This window comes from Leptodactylus fuscus, chromosome 2, assembly GCF_031893055.1.
Source record: "Leptodactylus fuscus isolate aLepFus1 chromosome 2, aLepFus1.hap2, whole genome shotgun sequence".
In the NCBI taxonomy this organism is placed as follows: domain Eukaryota; kingdom Metazoa; phylum Chordata; class Amphibia; order Anura; family Leptodactylidae; genus Leptodactylus; species Leptodactylus fuscus.
This window is the reverse complement of record NC_134266.1, coordinates 8,918,463-8,946,245: the sequence shown is the minus strand read 5'-3', so window position 1 is coordinate 8,946,245 and position 27,783 is coordinate 8,918,463. Positions and strand designations below refer to the sequence as shown.

At 44.9% G+C, this 27,783-nt stretch overlaps 2 protein-coding genes across 2 annotated transcripts; one reads left to right on the top strand and one right to left on the bottom strand.

Annotated features, from left to right (window-relative positions):
• Positions 1 to 3,840: 3,840 nt before the first annotated feature.
• Positions 3,841 to 10,005, bottom strand: RABL3 (RAB, member of RAS oncogene family like 3). Its single transcript, XM_075262531.1, has 8 exons — positions 9,884 to 10,005; positions 9,588 to 9,679; positions 9,375 to 9,504; positions 8,041 to 8,155; positions 7,764 to 7,914; positions 6,991 to 7,062; positions 6,516 to 6,554; positions 3,841 to 5,169 (listed from the first exon to the last, which is right to left on the bottom strand). The coding sequence occupies exons 1-8, from the start codon at positions 9,927 to 9,929 to the stop codon at positions 5,110 to 5,112; spliced, it is 705 nt and encodes a 234-aa protein (XP_075118632.1). The 5' UTR covers positions 9,930 to 10,005; the 3' UTR covers positions 3,841 to 5,109.
• Positions 10,006 to 10,349: 344 nt separating this feature from the next.
• GTF2E1 (general transcription factor IIE subunit 1) lies at positions 10,350 to 27,173 on the top strand. Its single transcript, XM_075263348.1, has 5 exons — positions 10,350 to 10,374; positions 16,304 to 16,756; positions 22,169 to 22,370; positions 24,987 to 25,222; positions 25,680 to 27,173. The coding sequence occupies exons 2-5, from the start codon at positions 16,309 to 16,311 to the stop codon at positions 26,108 to 26,110; spliced, it is 1,317 nt and encodes a 438-aa protein (XP_075119449.1). The 5' UTR covers positions 10,350 to 10,374; positions 16,304 to 16,308; the 3' UTR covers positions 26,111 to 27,173.
• Positions 27,174 to 27,783: the final 610 nt, after the last annotated feature.

Genomic DNA, 27,783 nt, shown 5'->3' with positions numbered 1-27,783 from the left:
GCCGACCCGAATATAAGCCGACCCCCCTAATTTTACCACAAAAAACTGGGAAAACTTATTGACTCGAGTATAAGCCTAGGGGGGAAATGCAGCAGCTACTGGAAAATTTCAAAAATTAAAATGGTCGGAGTTTTTGGGTGCAGTAAGTGCTGGGAAAGGGGAGGGGGTGTTTTGGTTGTCTGTCTGCCCCTTCCCTGAGCTTGAGGACTGGGGTTTTTTCTTCCCCCCACTTGGAATTCAGTCTGGCTGAATATAGGGTATCTACAGTGCTCCTATTAACCCTTCCCGACGGAACAGGAGCACTGCAGATCCCCTATATTCAGTAGACCGGGCACTTTCAGACACAGGGATACCTAATGTGTGTATGTGTCACAGTAATTTTCTACTTTTGTATGTACTCTAGGGAAAGGAGGGATTTACAACTTTTATGTTTTAATTTTTTTTAAATCTTTTTTTTTTCTTTTGCACTATTTTATGGGAGATTCTGTACATTAATATTGTGGCTGGTCACAGACCCCCCTCCTAAAAAAAAAATAAAAAAAAAATATTTTTTTTTTTTTTTTTTTTGCTGACTCGAGTATAAGCCGAGGGGGGCTTTTTCAGCACAAAAACTGGGCTGAAAAATTCGGCTTATACTCGAGTATATACGGTAACTATTTTATGTGATACCAGCAGCGCTGTAGTAATACAATGTCACCTGATCTGGTGTGACAGTGACTTATATATACTATTTAAAGAGGAGAATATCTATAGGTGTAGAAAAGTGGATTGGCAGAAAAGTTACAAAACCATGATAAATATAAAATCAAATTAAACAAAACCAATATACATAAAAAATGACAGGATGAAGAAAGTCATTACATAGAACAGGCAAAGCTTAGCTGTATGTTTAGACGAAAAAATAAAAAATAAATTGGAAAAACTTGTTGTACAATAGGTAGCTATAGATGACATTAAATAAAAAAAATTCACACATCATATTAATAATAACAGTGGCTTACAGATATGACAAATATGGGAAAAAAATTAAATATTGAATGGGATGAAAATCACATTAAGCTGTAATCTCCTCTAACGCTTCATTGAGGCCCACGGGAACGCGAGCGTCCAATTTATACATCCAAAACCTCGCTCTCTTTTAATACTTCAAAGCAATTGCTAGTGATTGGATGGATTTGGCCTCTAGGAGTGACCATAAAACCTGTAAAGTCGCTGTTACATATTTGTGCCGCACGGCTCGATACCCTATGCTTCATGTAGCCATTGTTAGTATCGGAGCGATGTTTAGTGATCTTTTCTCTCAATGACATGATGGTACGGCCAATATATGGGAGGCCACACGGGCAGTCAAGCAAATTTATTACAAAGTTAGAGGAGCAGTCAGGCCAGGTTATAATTACAAGTATCAGCTGTAGAGCGACTGTGATCCTATTTACCGTATATACTCGAGTATAAGCCGAGACCCCTAATTTTACCAAAAAAAAAAACTGGGATATCCTATTGACTCGAGTATAAGCCGAGGGGGGGGTTGGAGGAATCCACCATTGCAGATAAAAAGTCTGGTCATGTGCATTGCAGCTTAGTAACTCCATGGGGATCATAGTGATAGCAGTTAACCCCATCATGTCCCTCACATTAACCCCCTGTGTGCCTTACATAAGTGTTACTGATATGTGGGACATATGGAGGTAATAATTAGGTATCTTCATAATTAAGGTCCTTTATTAGTACCGTCATGTGTCTCACCTATTAGTAACACTTATATGGGGCACACAGGGGTTAATATGAGGGACACGATGGGGTTACCTGTTGTTAATGTGAGGCACATGGAGTTACTGAAACTAAATGAATAACCCCAAATGCCTGACATTACTAGGAATAGTAACCCCAGCATCTACCTGTGTGTGTCACTTTCCTGTAGCTTCCTCTCCATACAACAGACATCTTCCATAAGACACAATGAATCCCGGCCACTCATCTGCAGGGTAGATGCTAAATCCTAGTGTGCTAAAGGACCTCTGATGACGTCATGATCATGTGATCGGACTCTGGTGTGGGCGGAGCTACTAGGATTTAGACTCAACCTTATCTGCAGATGTTACATACCAGTGGCTACAGGACCAGTCATGTGACCTCATGACAAGCCAATCACAGAGCAGTAGCACTAAAGGACCTTCCAGTTTTCTGTGCTCCGTTGACCCTGACTCGTGTATAAGCCGAAGAGAGCATGAAAAATGTGCTGAAAAAGTCGGCTTATACTTGAGTATATACGGTAGGTTGTGATTTATATTCACACAACACTTGCAGTGACGGTGTCCACACCTAAAACTGCCTCCTATTTTGGTTGGAAAGTTAGAGGTCATTACAGAAGGGTCGGAGGTCCGATCTGTTTTCAGTTTACTTGGGGCCAGAATACTCTGGGTGTCCTTAGTAGAAGGTTCTTAAGGAAATTGTCACTCAAATGTATGTGCCTATGGTTACAAAGAATCAAACAAATCTGATTATGCCCCATTATAGGCAGTTATTAAATTATTATTTTGGTTTTTCAGTCTGGGGATAAGGCACTTCACTTGGAAGATCAGATAGAGAGACTTCACAAGTAGTAGTGTTCAAACTTCATATTTTATTTTACGTAAAGTTGAGCAACTTTACGTAAAATAAAATATGAAGTTTGAACACTACTACTTGTGAAGTCTCTCTATCTGATAAGCCGAGGGTTGGGACCCTGACTTCACGTATACAGGACCAACACTGTATCCCTATATCACTTGGAAGAGGGACCCAGCTTTTTGCTTTGCTGTTTCTATTAGCTTTTTAGGATATTTTTTTTTCAAAAAACCCTTCTCTCTAAGGGAGCCTTCACACGGAGTTACACTCCGCTCATTCTGAATGAGTTTTACATTCAGAATGAGCGGAGCGTATACACCATGTTTGAAGGCTCTCTAACATAGCGCGCTGTGATCTATTGTCAGTCACGTGACCAGTTGCGTCAAATTCTTTTAAATTCTATTACGTTTCAAATTCTGTTTCCGTTTCTTAAAAGGCTTCACAAATTTACTAGACTATTACAGTCAACTTCATTGAAGTGGGTTTTGTAGGGATCAGTTTATCTTCGCTTATTAGTACAAGAACTAGATACTCAATATGGTTTATTGGTTGTCCCAGAATAATTGAGGCCCCAGTCGTTGTTATTGAGGCGGCTTCTAATTCCTCAGATGACCTCGGTGAGCCTTTCCCAAAGAAGATGAAATCGTCTATATAACCCTTATAGCAAAGGATATTGCTGGACCAGTAATAATTATTACAGTTGCCTATGTAGAAGTACTATATCATTTATTGCCTATGCATGTATATATATATATATATATATATATATATATATACACACACACACACACACACACACACACATTTTACTCCTGTATATTTATTGTCTGATTTCTTATATTTGCATTTTGGCCTGACCACGCCCTGTCGGCGTATCCATATGTTACTCTGGGCCATTCGATGCTGCCTGGCATGTTAGGTAACCTACAGCCAATTTTCATGCAGTTACTACTCTGAAACAAACGAGTAAGATGAGCGCTGATCTATCTCTGCCTATTGCATTCAGTTACAGTATTTGGTTCACTATCTACCATTTCTGATGTCTATCAGTGACGGAGGATCCAGCAGCTGTCCTTCTTTGACCATCTGATTTCCACAGGTCTTCATGGGAGTTGCGACCCATTCACAACTCGATAAGGTGAGCAAGCAATTGGCTTTCTGTTTTATATTGACTGGCCAGTACTTTGGTGAGGACTTTGTGGTCCACATGGATGCCAAAACTTTAACCTCATCTCGCCCTTCAGTATACACAAGGTGATTATTGATCCTTCCCTCCATGGCAGAGACATCTGCCCCCACCACCATCTTCCTGTGCCGGCCCAACAGGTCCAGGCCAATGAGGTCCCACAGCCTAACATTGATCCCTACAGGTAAATCGTCACTGCTCAGGGTCCTGCCAGGCATTAAGGACCTAGGGACTAGGAGGCACTGACTGCCCATGTAACTGCAGGATCAAGAGAAGAACTTAAAGGTGGTCTTCGGGCACTAAAGGCAGCTGTAGTAGTCACTGACAGCTCCCACCATTCCCTCCTCCCCCATCACTAGATTGCCAGTTTCATCTCCACATTAACTCACAAGATCGCTACCATCCAACAGGTGGCGCTAGAAGAACAGCTTTCTTATTTGCATATATCGTTCCCAGTGAGCACTGCATGGCCTATAAGTCTCCTCACACATAGGTGGCGCTCTCCCTAAATATAAACAGCCCAATCCTGTTCAACTAGAGCCAGCTGACAATCACAGTCCGGGTTGGGTCACATTATAGGGGATTTGCAAGACCAGTCTCGAAGATCGGACCCTGAATTATAGTCTCGTGGCCTTCCAACAGGGGTCGCTGGAGATACAGGAAGAGAAGACTCAGAGGCTAACTGTATACGGGTATATTAACCCTCTAGTCACCAAACTGTAAGTAAGAAGCCCAGAATAACAGGTTTATTCTCCAGCTCCAGCTGACACACTAAAGCGTATCTTCACCCATGAATGGCACTATCCTGCTGGTTCACTACCTGCATAGAGCACTATGGGAAGTATCACCCTGACCCCGACTCTGTGCATTATATAAGTGCTTAGGGAAGTTGTAAAGGGCGATTCTCACACTACTTGCTGACTGTTTCTATAACAAACAGCAGAATTCTGAGTGCAGCTCTGGAGTACAACATGAGAAGGTGGAGAAAAACTTCAAATACCGAACAGCTAGAGAAACAGAACAGAAGTCTTTATCTGGGCAGGTGATATAGGTCATGGCAGCAGAAGAATATTCTGGAAAATAGTCTTGAGATCCAGTTTTATAATAACCTTTGTTTTCCTATAAATAATACTCCTCCCTGGTCCGTATCAGCCTTCCCCTTAGAAGACAAGGGGCACCAAGGATCAGGTCACACGAACACCTCCCGGGCTCTCATTGGCTTATCTATCAGATGTGGAGATTGTTTATGTCCATTATTGGTCCTTAGAGAAGAGCGCCCCCTCCTGCCGATTCTATAGCCATACACCGGCAGCGCCTCAGTCATAATGCAGACTCTTAAAGGAGCCAAATCGCTTCCGATCAGGGAATCCCGGTATCTTAGGAGAAGAAGAAGAGAACAGATGAGTGCTCTGGTGAGGATGGGGTTAACACGGACAGAGCAGGAAATCTGTGCATGTAGCAGAAAACACCGCCATCAGCACAGGCACAATTATCTACCGCCATCTGTGTCCCTCCAGGAATCTGCAGAGCTCGGCACTGCTACTGTAATGTGGCCCCCAGGGGGCCCCGCTCACTCCCAGATGGATTACACAAGCATGGAGGAGGAACGTGAGTCCAGGGAGAAGACACTACATCTGCCAGAGCCAAAAACCTGCCCTGTATGTACTGAGCCCACAGAGCCAGGAAGTGTACAGGTATATAGTATACGGGGAACTCCGACAGTCCAAACCAGGAGAGGTTACAGTACAACACATCACTGGAACCTGATATATAATCACAGTGACTGTACCAGCAGAATAGTGAGCGCAGCTCTGGAGTATAATACAGGATAAGTAATGTAATGTATGTACACAGTGACTGCACCAGCAGAATAGTGAGCGCAGCTCTGGAGTATAATACAGGATAAATAATGTATGTACACAGTGACTGTCCAAGCAGAATAGTGAGCGCAGCTCTGGAGTATAATACAGGATAAGTAATGTAATATATGTACACAGTGACTGTACCAGCAGAATAGTGAGCGCAGCTCTGGAGTATAATACAGGATAAGTAATGTAATATATGTACGCAGTGACTGTACCAGCAGAATAGTGAGCGCAGCTCTGGGGTATAATACAGGATAAGTAATGTATGTACACAGTGACTGTACCAGCAGAATAGTGAGCGCAGCTCTGGAGTATAATACAGGATAAGTAATGTATGTACACAGTGACTGTCCAAGCAGAATAGTGAGCGCAGCTCTGGAGTATAATACAGGATAAGTAATGTAATATATGTACGCAGTGACTGTACCAGCAGAATAGTGAGCGCAGCTCTGGGGTATAATACAGGATAAATAATGTAATGTATGTACACAGTGACTGCACCAGCAGAATAGTGAGCGCAGCTCTGGAGTATAATACAGGATAAGTAATGTAATGTATGTACACAGTGACTGTCCAAGCAGAATAGTGAGCGCAGCTCTGGAGTATAATACAGGATAAGTAATGTAATGTATGTACACAGTGACTGTACCAGCAGAATAGTGAGCGCAGCTCTGGAGGATAATACAGGATAAGTAATGTAATGTATGTACACAGTGACTGCACCAGCAGAAGAGTGAGCGCAGCTCTGGAGTATAATCCAGGATGTAACTCAGGATCAGTATAGAACAGACACTGCAATCCTCATGTGGTGCCCTCTATATGAACAGTATGGGGGTAGGTACTTGTGTGCCACTTACCACGTTTCCGTCCCGTGAAAAGTATCTTTTCTCTATCACCTGAAACACAGAACATATCGATAAGAGCTGACACAGTGAGGAGAACAACATGGAGTCTAAAGAAACCCACTTTTAATGAGGACTATAATGGGACAAAGAGAATGTCGGCCATTAGACTGCAGATATGGAACATATATAATAAATGTGGGGCAACATGGTGGCTCAGTGGTTAGCACTGCAGCCTTGCAGCACTGGAGTCCTGGGTTTGAATCCTGCCAAGGACAAACATCTGCAAGGAGTTTGTATGTTCTCCCCATGTTTGCGTGATTTTTCTCCCCATAAAAACTCCAAAGACATGCTGATAGGGGAAAAGAAAAAAGTAAATTGTGAGCCCTATACGGAGCGCACAATCTACATAAAAAAAATAATATGTGACTGATATGAGCTGCTCCTGCACTATTACAAGGCCCATGCACATGGAGTATGCTGCTGTTACCTTATCAAAGAACCTGCTGAGTTTGACAGCGTTGGACGATCCGGCGGCGAAGTAACGAGTATTAGTGCAGTCCTGTATAAGAGGAGAACATTAGTCTGTTATACTGCCCCCTGCTGCACAGATAACACCTCATCACTGGTAATAAAATGTTCTGTAAGGTTTTGATAAACTTTTTACTATCCTAGACTATGTTGACACGTAAGAATCTGCCACGGATTTGGGAGCGGATTGAAAGCAATGGGAGACAGATCGAGCAGGTCGTGGAGGAAAAAAAAGGAAGATCAGCGCCCTGCTCGATCTGGCCGTGGATTGCGTTGCTCGGGGGGGTCTATTCATCCGGGCCTAACCAGCAGGGGAATCTCTCATCTTTTTCTGCTGTGTGAACATAACCTTAGATCTCTGCTCAGTGTCAGGGAATTAGAACCTTCTGGTTACATTGGAGGTTGCGAATCTGTACAGACCTAACATCTCACAGCTGAGGGATTATTACAGTGTAAAGTCAACATTTTAATCCCATGAAGTTTAGAGTTGCCTTACGTTTGCTTAGTGGAGCTCCAGTCCTACATTAAGATGCAGACTGTAGCTTTGTATCTGACTGGAGTCTAATTGTGCCCGCAGTCCTGGAAGTGACTGGAGAATAATATATAAAGTAACATTACAATTATGGGACATACTATAAGAGCCGACCTAACATCAGTATTATGGCTGCAGCTTTGGATGTGAGTGGAGATAAGATCTATTAAGAACTTTCAGAGACATTTTAATTTCCGCACCAAGTTTATCTCTTCCGCATTAAAGTCCTCGGCCAAGAATGCTGTGCGGGTCAGAACCTCACTCCGCTTCGCCTCTGGGATCTGGTCTAGTTTGGTGCCAATGACCAGCAGAGGTATCTGATTGTCTGCAAAGTTCTCCCGGTCATAGTCCCTACAAAAGCAGAGAAGAGGAGAAACAGAGCGATGTCAGTAAAAAATAGAAAGCTAGTGACTCAGCAAAGACCCTCAAATAGTGAGGATCCCCCTATATGTATAGAGTGGGGTGGAGAAGCCTCACCCGTTGGTCACCAGAACCCCTGTGGGTGGCAAATCCCGGTTCAGCGCCTCCAAGGACCAGCGGTACAAGTTCTGTGATGACTTCTTGTTTGTGAGATCGTGAACCAGGACGATCCCTGAAAAAAGGGGAGAAAAATGACAACAGTGAAAATCAGAGGCTGGAGGAGAAGGAGGGAGAGGGGGTACGATGCAATGCCACAGAGTTAGGGTAAGTTCATACAGGGTTTTTTGGACCAGATTTTGACGCAGAATCCGCTTCCAAAAAAACGTTCCCATAGACTTCCATGGGAGCTGTTTACGTCTTATTTCCACGAGCAGTTTCTTCCCGCTTGCGGAAAAAAGAAGCGAGCTGCCCTATCTTGCCACGGATTCCGCGGCTGAATCAGCCACAGTCATCTGCGGCGTGACACTCCCTCTCGACTAAGCCAATTCATTTGGGCCTAATCCGGAGTGGAATGCCGCGACTGGATGCCGACGCACAGCACCAGCATCCAGTCGCGGCTAGCCGCGGGAGGCGTTTTTTGGTCCAGATTCTGAGGCGGCTTCCTGCGTCAAAATCAGGTCGAAAACACCCAGCGTGAACTTACCCATTGTTGTATGTATTTCAGAAGAGTGCAGACAAAAACTGCAGATTATGAACGCAGCTATGGATGTAACTGGCGTGTAGGTCAGAATTGTGACTAGAGTATAAAAAAGAATAATATGTGGTTACTGCAGAACTGTGATTGTACAGAAGTGACTAAAGTAAAAGACATGATGTGACAGCAGGATAAAATATGCAGCTCTAGATGTAACTGGAGCATAAGACATGATGTCACTGTAAATTGAGAGTTCAGCTCTGGATGTTACTGGATTATTAGATGATGTAATTGACATTATGTGACTGCAGAATTATAAATGTAGCTCTGGATGATGATGATGAAGGCATGATGTGTGTAGCTCTGGATGATGATGAAGGCATGATGTGTGTAGCTCTGGATGATGATGATGATGATGAAGGCATGATGTGTGTAGCTCTGGATGATGATGAAGGCATGATGTGTGTAGCTCTGGATGGGAGTATATGACATTATGTGACTGCAGAATTATAAATGCAGCTCTGGATGATGATGATGAAGGCATGATGTGTGTAGCTCTGGATGATGATGAAGGCATGATGTGTGTAGCTCTGGATGGGAGTATATGACATTATGTGACTGCAGAATTATAAATGAAGCTCTGGATGATGATGAAGGCATGATGTGTGTAGCTCTGGATGATGATGATGAAGGCATCTGGATGTGTGCAGCTCTGGATGTGACTAGAGTTTAGGACAAGCAGCGAAGGTCTTCTCACCATTGACGCCATTATAGAAGACGGCTCTGGTGCTCTTCACACTGCTGGCGCTGCCCACTGAACCTCCGACGTCCCACAGCTCTATGTAGAAGGTCTTCTCCTCTGGGGTCCCCTCTCGATACTCATGAAGCTACGACACACAAAGAAGGAAGTGACTGAGGGGCCCAACCAGATAGGACGGGGCCCTGGATGTGCTACAACCCCCTCACGCACCCTGACGTCCACTGAGCAGCCCACGGTCCAGGACGGGTTCCCCAACACCTGGTTCTGGCACAGCAGATGGACCAGGGAAGATTTCCCAACACCTGTGGATAGAAAATCACCAGTGACTGCGGACTTGGGAAAGCTGGGTGACAGTTACAGGGGAGTCTCACTGGTAGAGAACTAATCAGGTCACCACCCAGCTTTCCCAGAAACTGATAGAAAACACCAATTGAATGTGGCCCTAAAAAGATGCCACAAGTCCGTAGATCCAGCCCAGCCCAGCCCGCGGCCATGACACAACTCACCAGAATCCCCCAGCACCAAAACCTTCACCCTATCCAGCGCCGCCATGACACCCGGACATGACTTGCCCCTCGCCTCCTATCACCATGACAACTAAAGAACGCCCGATCTTCATTGGTCGGCAACAGACTCGTCCACCAATCAGAAATAAGATTATCCATGCATTGGGCGGAGCAAACAGCGGAAGGGCGTCACGATGCGTTCCAGGCTGGCTCTTCCACGTTGCGTACATTTTGAAGCCTTCGGACGCCATTGTGAGTACTGGTAAGTGCTTTGTAGCAGGGACGAAGTGAGAATCTGGCACAAGTGTAATAAGAGAGAAATCCGCAAAGATCGCTGTGTGTATTAGTGCAAAGATTGTAGCCAAATAACTGCTGGGCAATACAAGATTGGCGGGGCTCCCGTACTTAATATGGCGGCTGTACCGAGTGAAGTCAGTAACATGCGCCGACTAGTGGCGCAGATAATAGTGGCCGGCAAGGTGGTGAGAGAGGTGAGTGCCTGTATGTTATTAATGTGCAGCGCGTCCTCCGTCAGCGCCTCTGCCCCTGTATAAATAAGTATGTGCCCCCCGCCCTGACTATGTATAAATAAGTATGTGCTCCCGCCCCTGACTATGTATAAATAAGTATGTGCCCCCCGCCCTGACTATGTATAAATAAGTATGTGCCCCCCGCCCCCGCATAAATAAGTATGTGCCCCCCGCCCCTGACTATGTATAAATAAGTATGTGCTCCCGCCCCTGACTATGTATAAATAAGTATGTGCCCCCCGCCCTGACTATGTATAAATAAGTATGTGCCCCCGCCTCTGCCCCTGTATAAATAAGTATGTGCCCCCGCCTCTGCCCCTGTATAAATAAGTATGTGCCCCCCGCCCTGACTATGTATAAATAAGTGTGTGCCCCCCGCCCCCGCATAAATAAGTATGTGCCCTCCGCCCCTGACTATGTATAAATAAGTATGTGCCCCTGCCCATGTATAAATAAGTATGTGCCCCCGCCCCTGACTATGTATAAATAAGTATGTGCCCCCCGCCTCTGCCCCTGTATAAATAAGTATGTGCCCCCGCCTCTGCCCCTGTATAAATAAGTATGTGCCCCCCGCCCTGACTATGTATAAATAAGTGTGTGCCCCCCGCCCCCGCATAAATAAGTATGTGCCCTCCGCCCCTGACTATGTATAAATAAGTATGTGCCCCCGCCCCTGCCCATGTATAAATAAGTATGTGCCCCCCACCCCTGACTATGTATAAATAAGTATGTGCCCCTCTCGCCCCTGACTATGTATAAATAAGTATGTGCCCCTGACTATGTATAAATAAGTATGTGCCCCCTGCCTCTGCCCCTGTATAAATAAGTATGTGCCCCCCTTGCCCATGTATAAATAAGTATGTGGCCCCCGCCCCTGACTATGTATAAATAAGTATGTGCCCCCCCCGCCCCTGACTATGTATAAATAAGTATGTGCCCCCGCCCCTGACTATGTATAAATAAGTATGTGCTCCCGCCCCTGACTATGGATAAATAAGTATGTGCCCCCTACCCATGTATAAATAAGTATGTGCCCCCGCCCCTGACTATGTATAAATAAGTATGTGCTCCCGCTCCTGACTATGGATAAATAAGTATGTGCCCCCTACCCATGTATAAATAAGTATGTGCCCCCGCCCCTGACTATGTATAAATAAGTATTTGCCCCCGCCCCTGACTATGTATAAATAAGTATGTGCCCCCCGCCCCTGACTATGGATAAATAAGTATGTGCCCCCTACCCATGTATAAATAAGTATGTGCCCCCGCCCCTGACTATGTATAAATAAGTATGTGCCCCCGCCCTGACTATGTATAAATAAGTATGTGCCCCCCCCCCGCCCCTGACTATGTATAAATAAGTATGTGCCCCCCGCCCCTGACTATGTATAAATAAGTATGTGCCCCCTGCCCCTGACTATGGATAAATAAGTATGTGCCCCCCGCCCCTGACTATGGATAAATAAGTATGTGCCCCCCGCCCCTGACTATGGATAAATAAGTATGTGCCCCCCGCCCCTGACTATGTATAAATAAGTATGTGGCCCCCGCCCCTGACTATGTATAAATAAGTATGTGCCCCCCGCCCCTGACTATGTATAAATAAGTATGTGCTCCCGCCCCTGACTATGTATAAATAAGTATGTGCCCCCCGCCCCTGACTATGGATAAATAAGTATGTGCCCCCTGCCCCTGACTATGGATAAATAAGTATGTGCCCCCTACCCATGTATAAATAAGTATGTGCCCCGCCCCTGACTATGTATAAATAAGTATGTGCCCCCCGCCCCTGACTATGGATAAATAAGTATGTGCCCCCCGCCCCTGACTATGGATAAATAAGTATGTGCCCCCCGCCCCTGACTATGTATAAATAAGTATGTGCCCCCCGCCCCTGACTATGTGTAAATAAGTATGTGCCCCCCGCCCCTGACTATGGATAAATAAGTATGTGCCCCCTGCCCCTGCCCATGTATAAATAAGTATGTGCCCCCCTTGCCCATGTATAAATAAGTATGTGCCCCCCTTGCCCATGTATAAATAAGTATGTGCCCCCTTGCCCATGTATAAATAAGTATGTGCCACGCTTGCCCATGTATAAATAAGTATGTGCCCCCCGCCCCTGACTATGTATAAATAAGTATGTGCCCCCCCCGCCCCAGACTATGTATAAATAAGTATGTGCCCCCACCCCTGACTATGTATAAATAAGTATGTGCCCCCCGCCCCTGACTATGTATAAATAAGTATGTGGCCCCCGCCCCTGACTATGTATAAATAAGTATGTGCCCCCCGCCCCTGACTATGTACAAATAAGTATGTGCTCCCGCCCCTGACTATGTATAAATAAGTATGTGCCCCCCGCCCCTGACTATGTATAAATAAGTATGTGCCCCCCCCCGCCCCTGACTATGTATAAATAAGTATGTGCCCCCACCCCTGACTATGTATAAATAAGTATGTGCCCCCCGCCCCTGACTATGTATAAATAAGTATGTGGCCCCCGCCCCTGACTATGTATAAATAAGTATGTGCCCCCCGCCCCTGACTATGTATAAATAAGTATGTGCTCCCGCCCCTGACTATGTATAAATAAGTATGTGCCCCCCGCCCCTGACTATGGATAAATAAGTATGTGCCCCCTGCCCCTGACTATGGATAAATAAGTATGTGCCCCCTACCCATGTATAAATAAGTATGTGCCCCCGCCCCTGACTATGTATAAATAAGTATGTGCCCCCCGCCCCTGACTATGGATAAATAAGTATGTGCCCCCCGCCCCTGACTATGGATAAATAAGTATGTGCCCCCCGCCCCTGACTATGTATAAATAAGTATGTGCCCCCCGCCCCTGACTATGTATAAATAAGTATGTGCCCCCCGCCCCTGACTATGGATAAATAAGTATGTGCCCCCTGCCCCTGCCCATGTATAAATAAGTATGTGCCCCCCTTGCCCATGTATAAATAAGTATGTGCCCCCCTTGCCCATGTATAAATAAGTATGTGCCCCCCTTGCCCATGTATAAATAAGTATGTGCCACGCTTGCCCATGTATAAATAAGTATGTGCCCCCCGCCCCTGACTATGTATAAATAAGTATGTGCCCCCCCCGCCCCTGACTATGTATAAATAAGTATGTGCCCCCACCCCTGACTATGTATAAATAAGTATGTGCCCCCCGCCCCTGACTATGGATAAATAAGTATGTGCCCCCCGCCCCTGACTATGGATAAATAAGTATGTGCCCCCGCCCCTGACTATCCCGGATGTTTGTGTGTTTGGATGTTTGTTCCTCAATCACGCAAAACCCGCTCGACCGATTTGGCTGAAAGTTTCCACAAACATAGTTAATACACCTGATTGCGCAATAGGCTACTTTTCGTCACAATAGCGCACATACGTTTGTGCCAGGACCCCTACAAAACCCAAACTCACACCACCATCTCTGCAATCTCACACACTTTGGACCATAGCAAGCCCCAAAATTCCTATTGCCCTCTGCAGCCTCGCCCCTAACCCCACACAATCACATATACACATACTTTACCACTTTGCCCGTCACCTTACCGATACTCCAGGAGGCTCTCTTTAACGCTCCGGAGCAGCCATGTTTGCCGACCCCCACCGCTCTGACAATCTGCGACACCGCCCACCCATGTCAATACCCCTAGGCGGTCTAATAAATGCAAAAAAAAAGTAGTAAAAAAAATATAAAAAAAAATAAAAAGGATTAAAAATTCAAATCCCCCCCCCTTTCCCTAGAACACATAAAAGTAGTTAAAAACTGTGACACACATACATGTTAGGTATCCCCGCGTCCGAAATCGCCCGCTCTACAAAGCTATACAAATATTTTTCCTGTTTGGTAAACGCCGTAGCGGGAAACATGGTCAAAAGTGCCAAACCGCTGTTTTTTCACTGTTTTGATTCTGATAAAAATTTGAATAAAAAGTGATCAAAGCAATAACAGTTTCCGAAAATGATAGAACTACAAAGTACACCCGGTCCCGCAAAAAAAGACGCCCTATACATCCCCGTACACGGACGTATAAAAAAAGTTACGGCTGTCGGAATATGGCGACTTTTCAAAAAAAAAATTTTTTAACACAGTTTTGCCTTTTTTTAAGGGGTCAAAATGTAAATAAAACCATATAAATTTGGTATCCCCGGAATCGTAACGAAACACAGAATACAGGGGACAGGTCATTTTGGTTGCACAGTGAACGCCGTAAAACCAAAGCCCGTAAGAAAGTCGCAGAAATGCATTTTTTCTTCAAATCCACCCCATTCTGATTTTTTTCCCTGCTTCCCAGTACATTATATAGAATAATTAATGGTGGCATCATGAAGAAAAATTTGTCCCAGGAAAAATTAAGACCTCATATGGCTCTGGGAGCGGAGAAATAAAAGTTATGGGGTTTAGAAGGAGGGGAGTCAAAAACGAAAATCAAAAAATGCCATCGGCGGGAAAGGGTTAACTTCAAATACTTCTGTCACTATGTAAAGTTTCTCACAACACCGTATATATAGCAGCTCAAATACAAAGTAACTGCAACACAAAAGTCTCACGTATTCTCTGAATTACAGCAACAACAAGATACAAAGTTACATTTCATATCCCAGACCTTATACACAGTACGACAACCTTACCCGCGCCTGTATATACCCACTGCTACAATCACCGCAGACGAAGTCGCGGGTACCAGCTAGTGTATAAATAAGTATGTGCCCCCCGCCCCTGACTATGTATAAATAGGTATGTGCCCCCGCCCCTGACTATATATAAATATGTGCCCCCCGCCCCTGACTATGTATAAATGAGTATGTGGCCCCATTACCCTGACTGTTTATACATAGGTATAGATTGTAGGCCCTCGCGGGCAGGGCCCTCTACCCCACTGTGCCAGTCGGTCACTGTTAGCATTATATCTACCTGTATATTCTGTGTATTGTATGTAACCCCCAAATGTACAGCACCATGTAATTAATATAATAATGTACAGCACCATGTAATTAATATAATAATGTACAGCACCATGGGATTAATATAATAATGTACAGCACCATGGGATTAATATAATAATGTACAGCACCATGGGATTAATGGTGCTATATAAATAAATAATAATAATAATAGGTATGTGCAGGGGCGTAACCTGAGGGGGTGCAGAGGGTGCAGTCGCATTGGGGCCCAGGAGCCTTAGGGGCCCCATAAGCACTGGCATCAGTATTCAGATTGCAGCTTCTATCTGGCCCATAAGCCAAGGAGACCCACAGGTTCCCCGATCACACTAAGGTTCCTTAGCACCCAGAACCATCACTATCAAGAATTTGTTGTAGGGATGAGGTACGAGACCCCGGACAAAAGATTGCACCTGGGCCCACAAGACTTTAGATACACCACTGGGCATGTGCCCCCGCCTGCAAGGTGTCCCCACCCCTGACCATGTATGTGTACCATGTCCCCTGACCCTGCATAAATAGGTATGTGCCCCTGCCCATGTATAACTAGGTGTATGCTCCCTGTGCATGTATGAATAAGTATGTGCCCCCGCCTCTCACATGAAGCATTGCTGCAGATGGCTATAGGAATGTTATCCAGCTGGAGGTGTGGCTTCCCCAGGCCACGCCCACAGCTCCTGTTTGCTTGGTTTACATATTATACATCTCAGACTATTGTCGGAGGATAGAAGCTTCTCCCGTCCTAATACATCTCACAGTTTAGGATTTGTTACAGTGTGTCCTCTCGACTCCATCTGTGATACCTGCACTGATACATTGTAACAACTCCTCAGGAGGGGCCTCCGAGTACAAGGCTTCAGCTGCTTCTAGTAGTGCAGATCCCACCCATAGGTGGCGCCCTCTTTAGCTTTCTCCTCCTCCTGCAGGAATCATGACTGACCCAGAGGTGGTGACCGAAGTCCCTGCCGTGCTGAAACGTCTGGCCAAGTACGTGGTGCGCGGCTTCTACGGGCTCGAGCATGCGCTGGCGCTGGATATCCTGATCCGGAACCCCTGCGTCAAGGAGGAGGACATGCTGGAGCTGCTCAAGTTTGATCGAAAACAGCTGCGGGCCGTGCTCAACACCTTGAAGGGCGACAAATTCATCAAGTGTCGCATGCGGGTGGAGACCGCCTCTGACGGGAAGACCACCAGGCACAACTACTACTTCATCAACTACCGCCTGCTGGTCAACGTGGTGAAGTACAAGCTGGACCATATGAGGCGGAGGATAGAGACTGACGAGAGGGACTCCACCAACCGAGCATCCTTCAAGTGCCCCAACTGCTGCAGCACCTTCACAGACCTGGAGGCCAACCAGCTGTTCGATCCTATGACAGGTAAGAGAGAAGAGAGGAACTGCTGATATACTCCAGAGCTGCACTCACTATTCTGCTGGTTATTATTATAGGGATTGTAAGGTGACTGCAGCTATGAAGCCTGAAGAATAGTGAGCGCAGCTCTGGAGTATAATACAGGATAAGTAATGTAATGTATGTACACAGTGACTGTACCAGCAGAATAGTGAGCGCAGCTCTGGAGTATAATACAGGATAAGTAATGTAATGAATGTACACAATGACTGTACCAGCAGAATAGCGAGTGCAGCTCTGGAGTATAATACAGGATAAGTAATGTAATGTATGTACACAGTGACTGTACCAGCAGAATAGTGAGCGCAGCTCTGGAGTATAATACAGGATAAGTAATGTATGTACACAGCGACTGTACCAGCAGAATAGTGAGCGCAGCTCTGGAGTATAATACAGGATAAGTAATGTAATGTATGCATACAGTGACTGTACCAGCAGAATAGTGAGTGCAGCTCTGGAGTATAATACAGGATAAGTAATGTAATGTATGTACACAGTGACTGCACCAGCAGAATAGTGAGCGCAGCTCTGGAGTATAATACAGGATAAGTAATGTAATGTATGTACACAGTGACTGTACCAGCAGAATAGTGAGCGCAGCTCTGGAGTATAATACAGGATAAGTAATGTAATGTATGTACACAGTGACTGTACCAGCAGAATAGTGAGCGCAGCTCTGGAGTATAATACAGGATAAGTAATGTAACGTATGTACACAGTGACTGCACCAGCAGAATAGTGAGCGCAGCTCTGGAGTATAATACAGGATAAGTAATGTAATGAATGTACACAATGACTGTACCAGCAGAATAGCGAGTGCAGCTCTGGAGTATAATACAGGATAAGTAATGTAATGTATGTACACAGTGACTGCACTAGCAGAATAGTGAGCGCAGCTCTGGAGTATAATACAGGATAAGTAATGTAATGTATGTACACAGTGACTGCACTAGCAGAATACTGAGCTCAGCTCTGGAGTATAATACAGGATAAGTAATGTAACGTATGTACACAGTGACTGCACCAGCAGAATAGTGAGCTCAGCTCTGGAGTATAATACAGGATAAGTAATGTAACGTATGTACACAGTGACTGCACCAGCAGAATAGTGAGCGCAGCTCTGGAGTATAATACAGGATAAGTAATGTAATGAATGTACACAATGACTGTACCAGCAGAATAGCGAGTGCAGCTCTGGAGTATAATACAGGATAAGTAATGTAATGTATGTACACAGTGACTGCACTAGCAGAATAGTGAGCGCAGCTCTGGAGTATAATACAGGATAAGTAATGTAATGTATGTACACAGTGACTGCACTAGCAGAATACTGAGCTCAGCTCTGGAGTATAATACAGGATAAGTAATGTAATGTATGTACACAGTGACTGCACTAGCAGAATACTGAGCTCAGCTCTGGAGTATAATACAGGATAAGTAATGTAATGTATGTACACAGTGACTGTACCAGCAGAATAGTGAGCGCAGCTCTGGAGTATATGAATAATTTGTCCCCAGTGTATTTGCTGATAAACTTTGCTGAATATATTTATCTCTCCTTGAATTGACTTCTGATCTTTAAAATATAGATCATGTTCTTAGTGTGAATGGAGCTTTATCCTGAGCGGGAGGAGGGTGTTATGTAAGGAATTGTCCACCAGGGGGATCTCTTTTCTCTTCAGAATAATTAATTCCAGTACAGTCAGTGGTCACTCTCAGCTCTGGTCGTCTCTCCTACTTCTGGTGATCTTTGTTAGATGCCTCCAGCTGATTAGACCCCTCAGGTCCTGGCAGTGAATACAATCTATTACTATCTGTTATCAGCCATGTCAGGAGAGGACAGACTGACTGTATTCACGTGTCCTACAATCTATATCTCTCTGTTATTAGCCAGTGCTGGCCCTGTCTTGCCCTCTTCTCGCTGCTGTTACATTAGTATTCACTAGAGATGACCAAGTACTATTCGAAACGGCTGTTTCGAATAGCACGCACCCATAGGAATAAATGGAAGTGGCCGGCACGCAGACTTTGTCGGCGGCCAGCTGCTTAACCCGCTGCGTGCCGGCTGCATCCATTCATTCCTATGGGTGCGTGCTATTCGAAACGGGAATTTCGAATAGTACTTGCTCATCTCTAGTATTCGCACATGTATGAGAGCTGCACTCGGTTCGGTGACCTTGCAGCGGACATGTTAACCCTTCTTCTTCTAGGCCTGCGGGGTGCTCAGCTGTGTGCTGTTATTTTTAGTGCTGATTGATCCCTGCAGGGCCCCGTGCAGTCAGGAGGGGCCCCGGCTCTACACGTCATTTCCATTATCCTGCCGGCTCAATGCTCTCTATTCCTGACCGCAGGCTGCGTTAAACTCCCACAATTCCCTGGGGCCTGAGCTGATGAGAAGCCTTCAGGATCCTCCTGGCCTGTCTGTCTCCTTCCCCCAGCTCTTATCTGAATATGGCGCACAAAATATTAACCATTTCTACACTATTCCATCCAGTCCTGTCGAGATATCATGTATTCTACTCCAGTCACATCCTGAGCTGCATTCACTATTTGCTTCTCTGTGACCAGAGAGCAGTGCATTGTGGGGGCTTAGTAGACATGGACACTTCTAGAGCAGAGAGGTGAAGTCACAGGATGGTCAACAGTAAACTGAAGTGTAGCGTATGTCTGTGCAGCTCTGGATGTGACTGGAGGGTAATGATCAGCACCAGTACAATGTAATATTATAGGATATGATTACAGATATACTATCATACCTATCCGCAGGTGAGTTACACCATGTTATGTTCTAAGAGATGTGACATGCTACACAAGTTCCCCAGACTTTTGAGCAGCCTATACATGATACATTCAATGCTGCATAACTTGTCATATTTGCCACTCTGGAGTCTGGGAAAGCTGGATTGGAGCTGCCATATTGCTTGTCACCCTGACAATAAGTTTCTGAGATGACTGTGACTTGTGGTGCTCTCAGTGATCTGGAGCTGCTCTCTCTATGTTGTCACCAATAGAAGCAGCAGCGCTGCCACCACCGTCTGTAGAAGTGACAGCGACCTTGCTTCTCGTTTCCTTGCTGGGCGTTCCTCTGTACCGCACCATTGTGGAGATCTGATTGCAGAGGAGAGACAATGAGCAGCTGGAATGCCGTAGGCGTAGAACGGGGAGCAATGGCCGCCACACCAGACACTCGCTGAATGAGAGACCTTGAATCGCTCCTCTACAGTCTCTCTGCAGGCCCTGCTGCGAATCAGTACTTAACTGCTACAGTGCTGGATCCGAGGATCAGAAATCATCTACACGGAAGAGTTTACTGCTCAGATGTGTGTTACATTGAACCTGATAATTATTATACTGCAGAGCTGCGCTCACTATTCTGCTGGTGCAGTCACTGTGTACATACATTACATTACTTATCCTGTATTATACTCCAGAGCTGCGCTCACTATTCTGCTGGTGCAGTCACTGTGTACATACATTACATTACTTATCCTGTATTATACTGCAGAGCTGCGCTCACTATTCTGCTGGTACAGTCATTGTGTACATACATTACATTACTTATCCTGCATTATACTCCAGAGCTGCGCTCACTATTCTGCTGGTACAGTCACTGTGTACATACATTACTTATCCTGTATTATACTCCAGAGCTGTGCTCACTATTCTGCTGGTACAGTCACTGTGTACATACATTACATTACTTATCCTGCATTATACTCCAGAGCTGCGCTCACTATTCTGCTGGTACAGTCACTGTGTACATACATTACTTATCCTGTATTATACTCCAGAGCTGCGCTCACTATTCTGCTGGTACAGTCACTGTGTACATACATTACATTACTTATCCTGTATTATACTCCAGAGCTGCGCTCACTATTCTGCTGGTACAGTCACTGTATACATACATTACATTACTTATGCTGCATTATACTCCAGAGCTGCGCTCACTATTCTGCTGGTACAGTCACTGTGTACATACATTACATTACTTATCCTGTATTATACCCCAGAGCGGCGCTCACTATTCTGCTGGTACAGTCACTGTGTACATACATTACATTACTTATCCTGCATTATACTCCAGAGCTGCGCTCACTATTCTGCTGGTACAGTCACTGTGTACATACATTACATTACTTATCCTGTATTATACTCCAGAGCTGCGCTCACTATTCTGCTGGTACAGTCACTGTGTACATACATTACATTACTTATCCTGTATTATACTCCAGAGCTGCGCTCACTATTCTGCTGATACAGTCACTGTGTATATACATTACATTACTTATCCTGTATTATACTCCAGAGCTGCGCTCACTATTCTGCTGGTACAGTCACTGTGTACATACATTACATTACTTATCCTGTATTATACTCCAGAGCTGCGCTCACTATTCTGCTGGTACAGTCACTGTGTACATACGTTACATTACTTATCCTGTATTATACTCCAGAGCTGTGCTCACTATTCTGCTGGTGCAGTCACTGTGTACATACATTACATTACTTATCCTGTATTATACTCCAGAGCTGCGCTCACTATTCTGCTGGTGCAGCCACTGTGTACATACATTACATTACTTATCCTGTATTATACTCCAGAGCTGCGCTCACTATTCTGCTGGTACAGTCACTGTGTACATACGTTACATTACTTATCCTGTATTATACTCCAGAGCTGTGCTCACTATTCTGCTGGTGCAGTCACTGTGTACATACGTTACATTACTTATCCTGTATTATACTCCAGAGCTGCGCTCACTATTCTGCTGGTACAGTCACTGTGTACATACATTACATTACTTATCCTGTATTATACTCCAGAGCTGCGCTCACTATTCTGCTGGTGCAGTCACTGTGTACATACATTACATTACTTATCCTGTATTATACCCCAGAGCTGTGCTCACTATTCTGCTGGTACAGTCACTGTGTATATACATTACATTACTTATCCTGTATTATACTCCAGAGCTGCGCTCACTATTCTGCTGGTGCAGTCACTGTGTACATACATTACATTACTTATCCTGTATTATACTCCAGAGCTGCGCTCACTATTCTGCTGATTGTTATTGTGTCTATATTCTGAGATTAAAAATCGCCAAAGCAAGCTCTGTGCAGAAAATGAACAAGGATGAAATGGATGGTTGAAGCTTTGAGCACTGAAGTATAAGAACAGTGATTGCAGCTCTGGAGTATATATTTCTGCAGGTTACAGGATTGGGCAGTACTGTAATATGATGTACTGGGAATCAGCTGTCAGTGGATTCTCTAATTACGGGGTGATCTATGGTTCCCCTTTAAGCCCTGTACATCGTTCCTCTGGCACCCTCTCTGCAGTGGGACTTTTCTGACTCGCTTCTTGTCTTCCAGGTACCTTCCGATGCACGTTCTGCCAGACAGAGGTCGAGGAGGATGAGTCTGCGATGCCCAAGAAAGATGCCCGCACCCTGGTTGCCCGATTTAATGAACAGATTGAACCGATCTATGCCCTGCTCCGGGAGACCGAAGACATCAACCTGGCCTATGAGATCCTGGAGCCAGAGCCTACCGAAATCCCATCACTCAGACAAAGGTACCCGAACCTCCACAACTGCAGGGGGAGCTGTAACATCCCATCTAGTGTATTTGCTTATCTGGACAGATACATTACATGTTAGCTTGTCTGTTTAACTGATACAGAAAACAGATGGAAGTGGAAGATCATCATGTACATAGATATGAGTGTGAGAACGTAATGTGAATGTACTCGTATGTGGAGATGACTGTGTGGTCAGCCCCAATGTAAGCACTCATGTAATCTGATGAGAGTCTGTCCAAATGCTTGCTGACTGTTTCCACAGATGATAGAATAGCAAGTACAAGATAAGTAATGTAATGTATGTACACAGTGACTGTACCAGCAGAATAGTGAGCGCAGCTCTGGAGTATAATACAGGATAAGTAATGTAATGTATGTACACAGTGACTGTACCAGCAGAATAGTGAGCGCAGCTCTGGAGTATATACAGGATAAATGATGTAATGTATGTACACAGTGACTGCACCAGCAGAATAGTGAGCGCAGCTCTGGAGTATAATACAGGATAAGTAATGTAATGTATGTACACAGTGACTGTACCAGCAGAATAGTGAGCGCAGCTCTGGTGTATAATACAGGATAAGTAATGTATGTACACAGTGACTGTACCAGCAGAATAGTGAGTGCAGCTCTGCAGTATAATACAGGATAAGTAATGTAATGTATGTATACAGTGACTGTACCAGCAGAATAGTGAGCACAGCTCTGGAGTATAATACAGGATAAGTAATGTAATGTATGTACACAGTGACTGTACCAGCAGAATAGTGAGCGCAGCTCTGGAGTATAATACAGGATAAGTAATGTATGTACACAGTGACTGTACCAGCAGAATAGTGAGCGCAGCTCTGGGATATAATACAGGATAAGTAATGTAATGTATGTACACAGTGACTGTACCAGCAGAATAGTGAGCGCAGCTCTGGACTATAATACAGGATAAGTAATGTAATGTATGTACACAGTGACTGCACCAGCAGAATAGTGAGCGCAGCTCTGGAGTATAATACAGGATAAGTAATGTAATGTATGTATATAGTGAGTGCAGCTCTGGGATATAATACAGGATAAGTAATGTAATGTATGTACACAGTGACTGTACCAGCAGAATAGTGAGTGCAGCTCTGGAGTATAATATAGGATACGTAATGTAATGTATGTACACAGTGACTGTACCAGCAGAATAGCGAGTGCAGCTCTGGAGTATAATATAGGATAAGTAATGTAATGTATGTACACAGTGACTGCACCAGCAGAATAGAGAGCGCAGCTCTGGGGTATAATACAGGATAAGTAATATATGTACACAGTGACTGTACCAGCAGAATAGCGAGTGCAGCTCTGGAGTATAATATAGGATACGTAATGTATGTACACAGTGACTGTACCAGCAGAATAGTGAGCGCAGCTCTGGGATATAATACAGGATAAGTAATGTAATGTATGTACACAGTGACTGCACCAGCAGAATAGTGAGTGCAGCTCTGGAGTATAATATAGGATACGTAATGTAATGTATGTACACAGTGACTGTACCAGCAGAATAGCGAGCGCAGCTCTGGAGTATAATATAGGATACGTAATGTAATGTATGTACACAGTGACTGTACCAGCAGAATAGCGAGCGCAGCTCTGGAGTATAATATAGGATACGTAATGTAATGTATGTACACAGTGACTGCACCAGCAGAATAGTGAGCACAGCTCTGGAGTATAATACAGGATAAGTAATGTAATGTATGTACACAGTGACTGCACCAGCAGAATAGTGAGCACAGCTCTGGAGTATAATATAGGATACGTAATGTAATGTATGTACACAGTGACTGTACCAGCAGAATAGCGAGCGCAGCTCTGGAGTATAATATAGGATACGTAATGTAATGTATATTTATTTTGTATGTAAAGGGTGCTGTTTAGTATTTGTCACTGGTTTCCCACAATCCCCGCCTCTCGTCCCCCATGATTTTATTGATTATTTCTGTATTTCTATGGTTATCCCAGTAAAGTACTTTGTGTTCAGCATGTGACTCCTCTCCCTCTCTTCTATCTTTTCATTCCGTCTCTCTCCCCTTCTCCCTCTTTTCTTGTCTTCTTCCTACTCTCTCTTTTTGCCTTTGCTCCTTCTCTTTTCTCCCTCTTCTTCCTCACTTCTTTCTCCCCTTTTCCCCTTGTTTTCTCTCTTCCTCTTCTTGCTCCTTTCCCTTCTTCCTCTTCACTCCTTTCTTCTCTTCCCTTCCACCTTTCCCTCTTTTTCTTCTCTTCTATTCTCTCTCCTTTGCTTCTCTTGTCTCCTCTCTCTTCCTCTCTCTCCTCTCCCCCCCTTTTCCCACCCGCTTTCTTCTGTTACTCCAAAAATTGTCAGATCCTAAAAACTTTGCACTTAGCGGAGTATGAAGTGATTAGTGATGGGGGGGCGCTCTTATCCGTACACGCGGCACAGGTAGTGGGGGCGGTAATTTACTTGTTCTCCGGAGACTTCCGCTCACTGCACATCCTAATCTGTGCAATGTGTTAGGATTCGCAGCGGCCATCCTGGCTCCGTTATATCGTGTCGTGGCTTCTTATATAATTCTTTGTACATCCATGTTTTCCCTCTGTGTTTTTCAGCAAGGACAGAGCGGCTGCTGCGGCAGCTGGAGCGTCCGGTCCACACAAGGAAACCTGGTCCAAAGGTCCATCATATGAAGATCTTTACACCCAGGATGTGGTCATCAGCATGGAGGAGCAGGACGATCTGCAGAGAGCGCCCACCGAGGGCAAACCAGCGAAAGAGCGGCCCATCTGGCTTAGAGAGAGCACCGTGCAGGGCGGAGCCTACAACGACTCCACTGATATTAAAGATGGTGAGCAGTGGGGGAGGGGCTCACCGTCTACACTGCAGCAAAGGGGAAACAGCGCCTCCTCTAGGAATTTACAGGGATTTTCCCCATCACACCTCTTCAATTATAGTCTGTTTTTTTCCTATTTGGGAAGGGTTCCAGTATGCATGAGCAATTGTGCGGTGTTCATCCTCTGACAGCTATAATGCTCCCTTATTGCCCCCCCACAGTATAATGCTCCCTTAGTTGCCCCTATACAGTATAATGCCCCTTTAGTGGCCCCCACACACTGTATAATGCATCTTTAGTGGCCCTTACAGAGTATAATACTCTCTTATAGTATAATGCTCCTTGGTGCTGCCACATAGAACAATGCTCCCTTGGGATCTCCTATAAAGTATAATGCCCCCATAGTAGTCCTGCTAGGTGGAGTTCCCCTTTTAAAGCCTCACCCTTTAAGCTTTCATCTCCTTGTCTTTAGGTCTGGACACAGAATCTTTCCATGATCATGAGGATAGCCGCCCGATGGCGGATGAGAATGAAGAGGTGATGCAAGCTCTGCTCATTCATGAGAAAAAGAGCGCAGCCGCCTCTGCCGTGGGGATCTCATCCAGCGCTAGCGCCAATGCGGGCATTGGCAGTGATTCAGACAGTGACACCAGCGAATCAGACCAAGACAGTCCAGCCACCCGGCATCCTGTGGGTGCTGCCTCTCGCCTCATGGAGGATGATGATGATGACGATGACGAGTTTGAGGAAGTTTCTGCAAACCCTACACTCACCGTCGGGGGGCGGCCGTATCTGTACAGTGAGGTCATCCAGCGCCCCGAACTGGTGGCGCAGATGACCCCGCAGGAAAAGGAGGCCTACATAGAGATGGGGCAGAGGATGTTTGAAGACATGTACGACTGAACTGGCCCCGCCTCCCTGGGGGGTCCAGGTGATGACCATTGCCCCTCTCACATCATAGGTCACCTCTATTTGTCTTACAGACACATTTTAATTTTTTAGGTGGTATTTCATTATCAGACATCCCCCCCTCCAGTGACCCTGCAGCCGACATGGAACTGCTGCAGTTCGAGGACTGACCAAAATGGTAGTCCTGTTACAGTGGGTTAATGAAAGGGTTAATCACATGACTGAAAGTCACGTGACTAGTGAAAAATGCTACCCCAAAATATGTGGGTGATTTTCCAGACTTCATTGGCGGGGCTGGTGTCCATAGCTGGGGGCTTAATTCCTTATCTACATAGTGCCCCCTGTCACTGCCCCCTCCCCCTTGCTGTGTATATAAGGTTTATTCCACTCTTATTAGGTTTTTATTAGGTTTTATTATAGGATGGGCTGAACATTTTCAGGAATTTATTTTACAAACCCCCAGAAAAACGCTTTCAAGAAAGGAGAGCGGCCGGAGGAGCGCTGGTACCTCTAGGGGGCAGTATTATGAGAATCCAGTGCCAAAACCGCTACTTGAAGGAACTTGGAATTTTTAATTTTTTTTTCCTAAGTCTGTAAATAAATTCTCAGGTTGTCAGGGAGGAATTCATTTAAAGGGCCGGCGCCCAGGCTTGGCTAATCCTAAAGACTGCATCTTTCTAATGGGTGGTTTCAGGATCTCTGCTTGCTGTTGGTGACCGTGTGTTCAATGTAGACTGTCCTCTGGCATGTGGATTATACGATGTAGCTGCACTGATACATTGTACCAATCCCTCTTGTCAAGGTTTGTTCATGAGGCTGATACATTGTAACAGACACATGAGCTACGTGAGCAGATCAGGAGGGATTCCATTCACTGACGTCAAGCAGAGAACGTTACTGAAATGAACCCTGTTAGAAAGTTACAGAAATCTTGATTACATATTTATTTAGCTTTATTGACCTGAGCCCTTTAAGTCTTAAAGGGACATCCACCTAATTTTTAAAATCAGCTGCCAAGATGGCGGCTCCTGTCTTGTTTACTTGACATCAGGAAGAGAATGTGCGTTCATCGATCACTTTTACTTGCCGATCCGGTTTTTAAAGACTTTGTGAATTGTTCTCAAATTTATTTTAGTTTTTTTCTGAATAAATTTTTTTGTATTTGTAATAATTTTCATTTATTTATCATTTTCATCGGTTAGAAAATAATCTCCAATATTATATTGAGGAAATCCGCGGTGAAATACCCTAATGTTTCACTGTATAAGGAGACACATTTGTCATTCAGGAGTTCAGAAAAGCTGGGTGACAACCCCTTAGAGAGCTGTAATAAGCCACATGGTGATAACTTGTAGAGGTAAACATCCAGCACGCATCTCCTTCGTTTATATAAAACTTAGCCTTTATTCATCCATATTCAAAAATAAGATAGCATCCAAATTTAAATGTAAAAAACGCTCAGTGTGGCCAGCATGGAGGGAAAGCAAGCAGCGTCCGGCTGACGCGTTTCGGAGCCTCTAGATCAGCTCCTTACTCATAGCCTGAGGGTCAGGCTATGAGTAAGGAGCTGATCTAGAGACTCCGAAATGCGTCAGCCGGACGCTGCTTGCTTTCCCTCCATGCTGGCCACACTGAGCGTTTTTTACATTTAAATTTGGATGCTATCT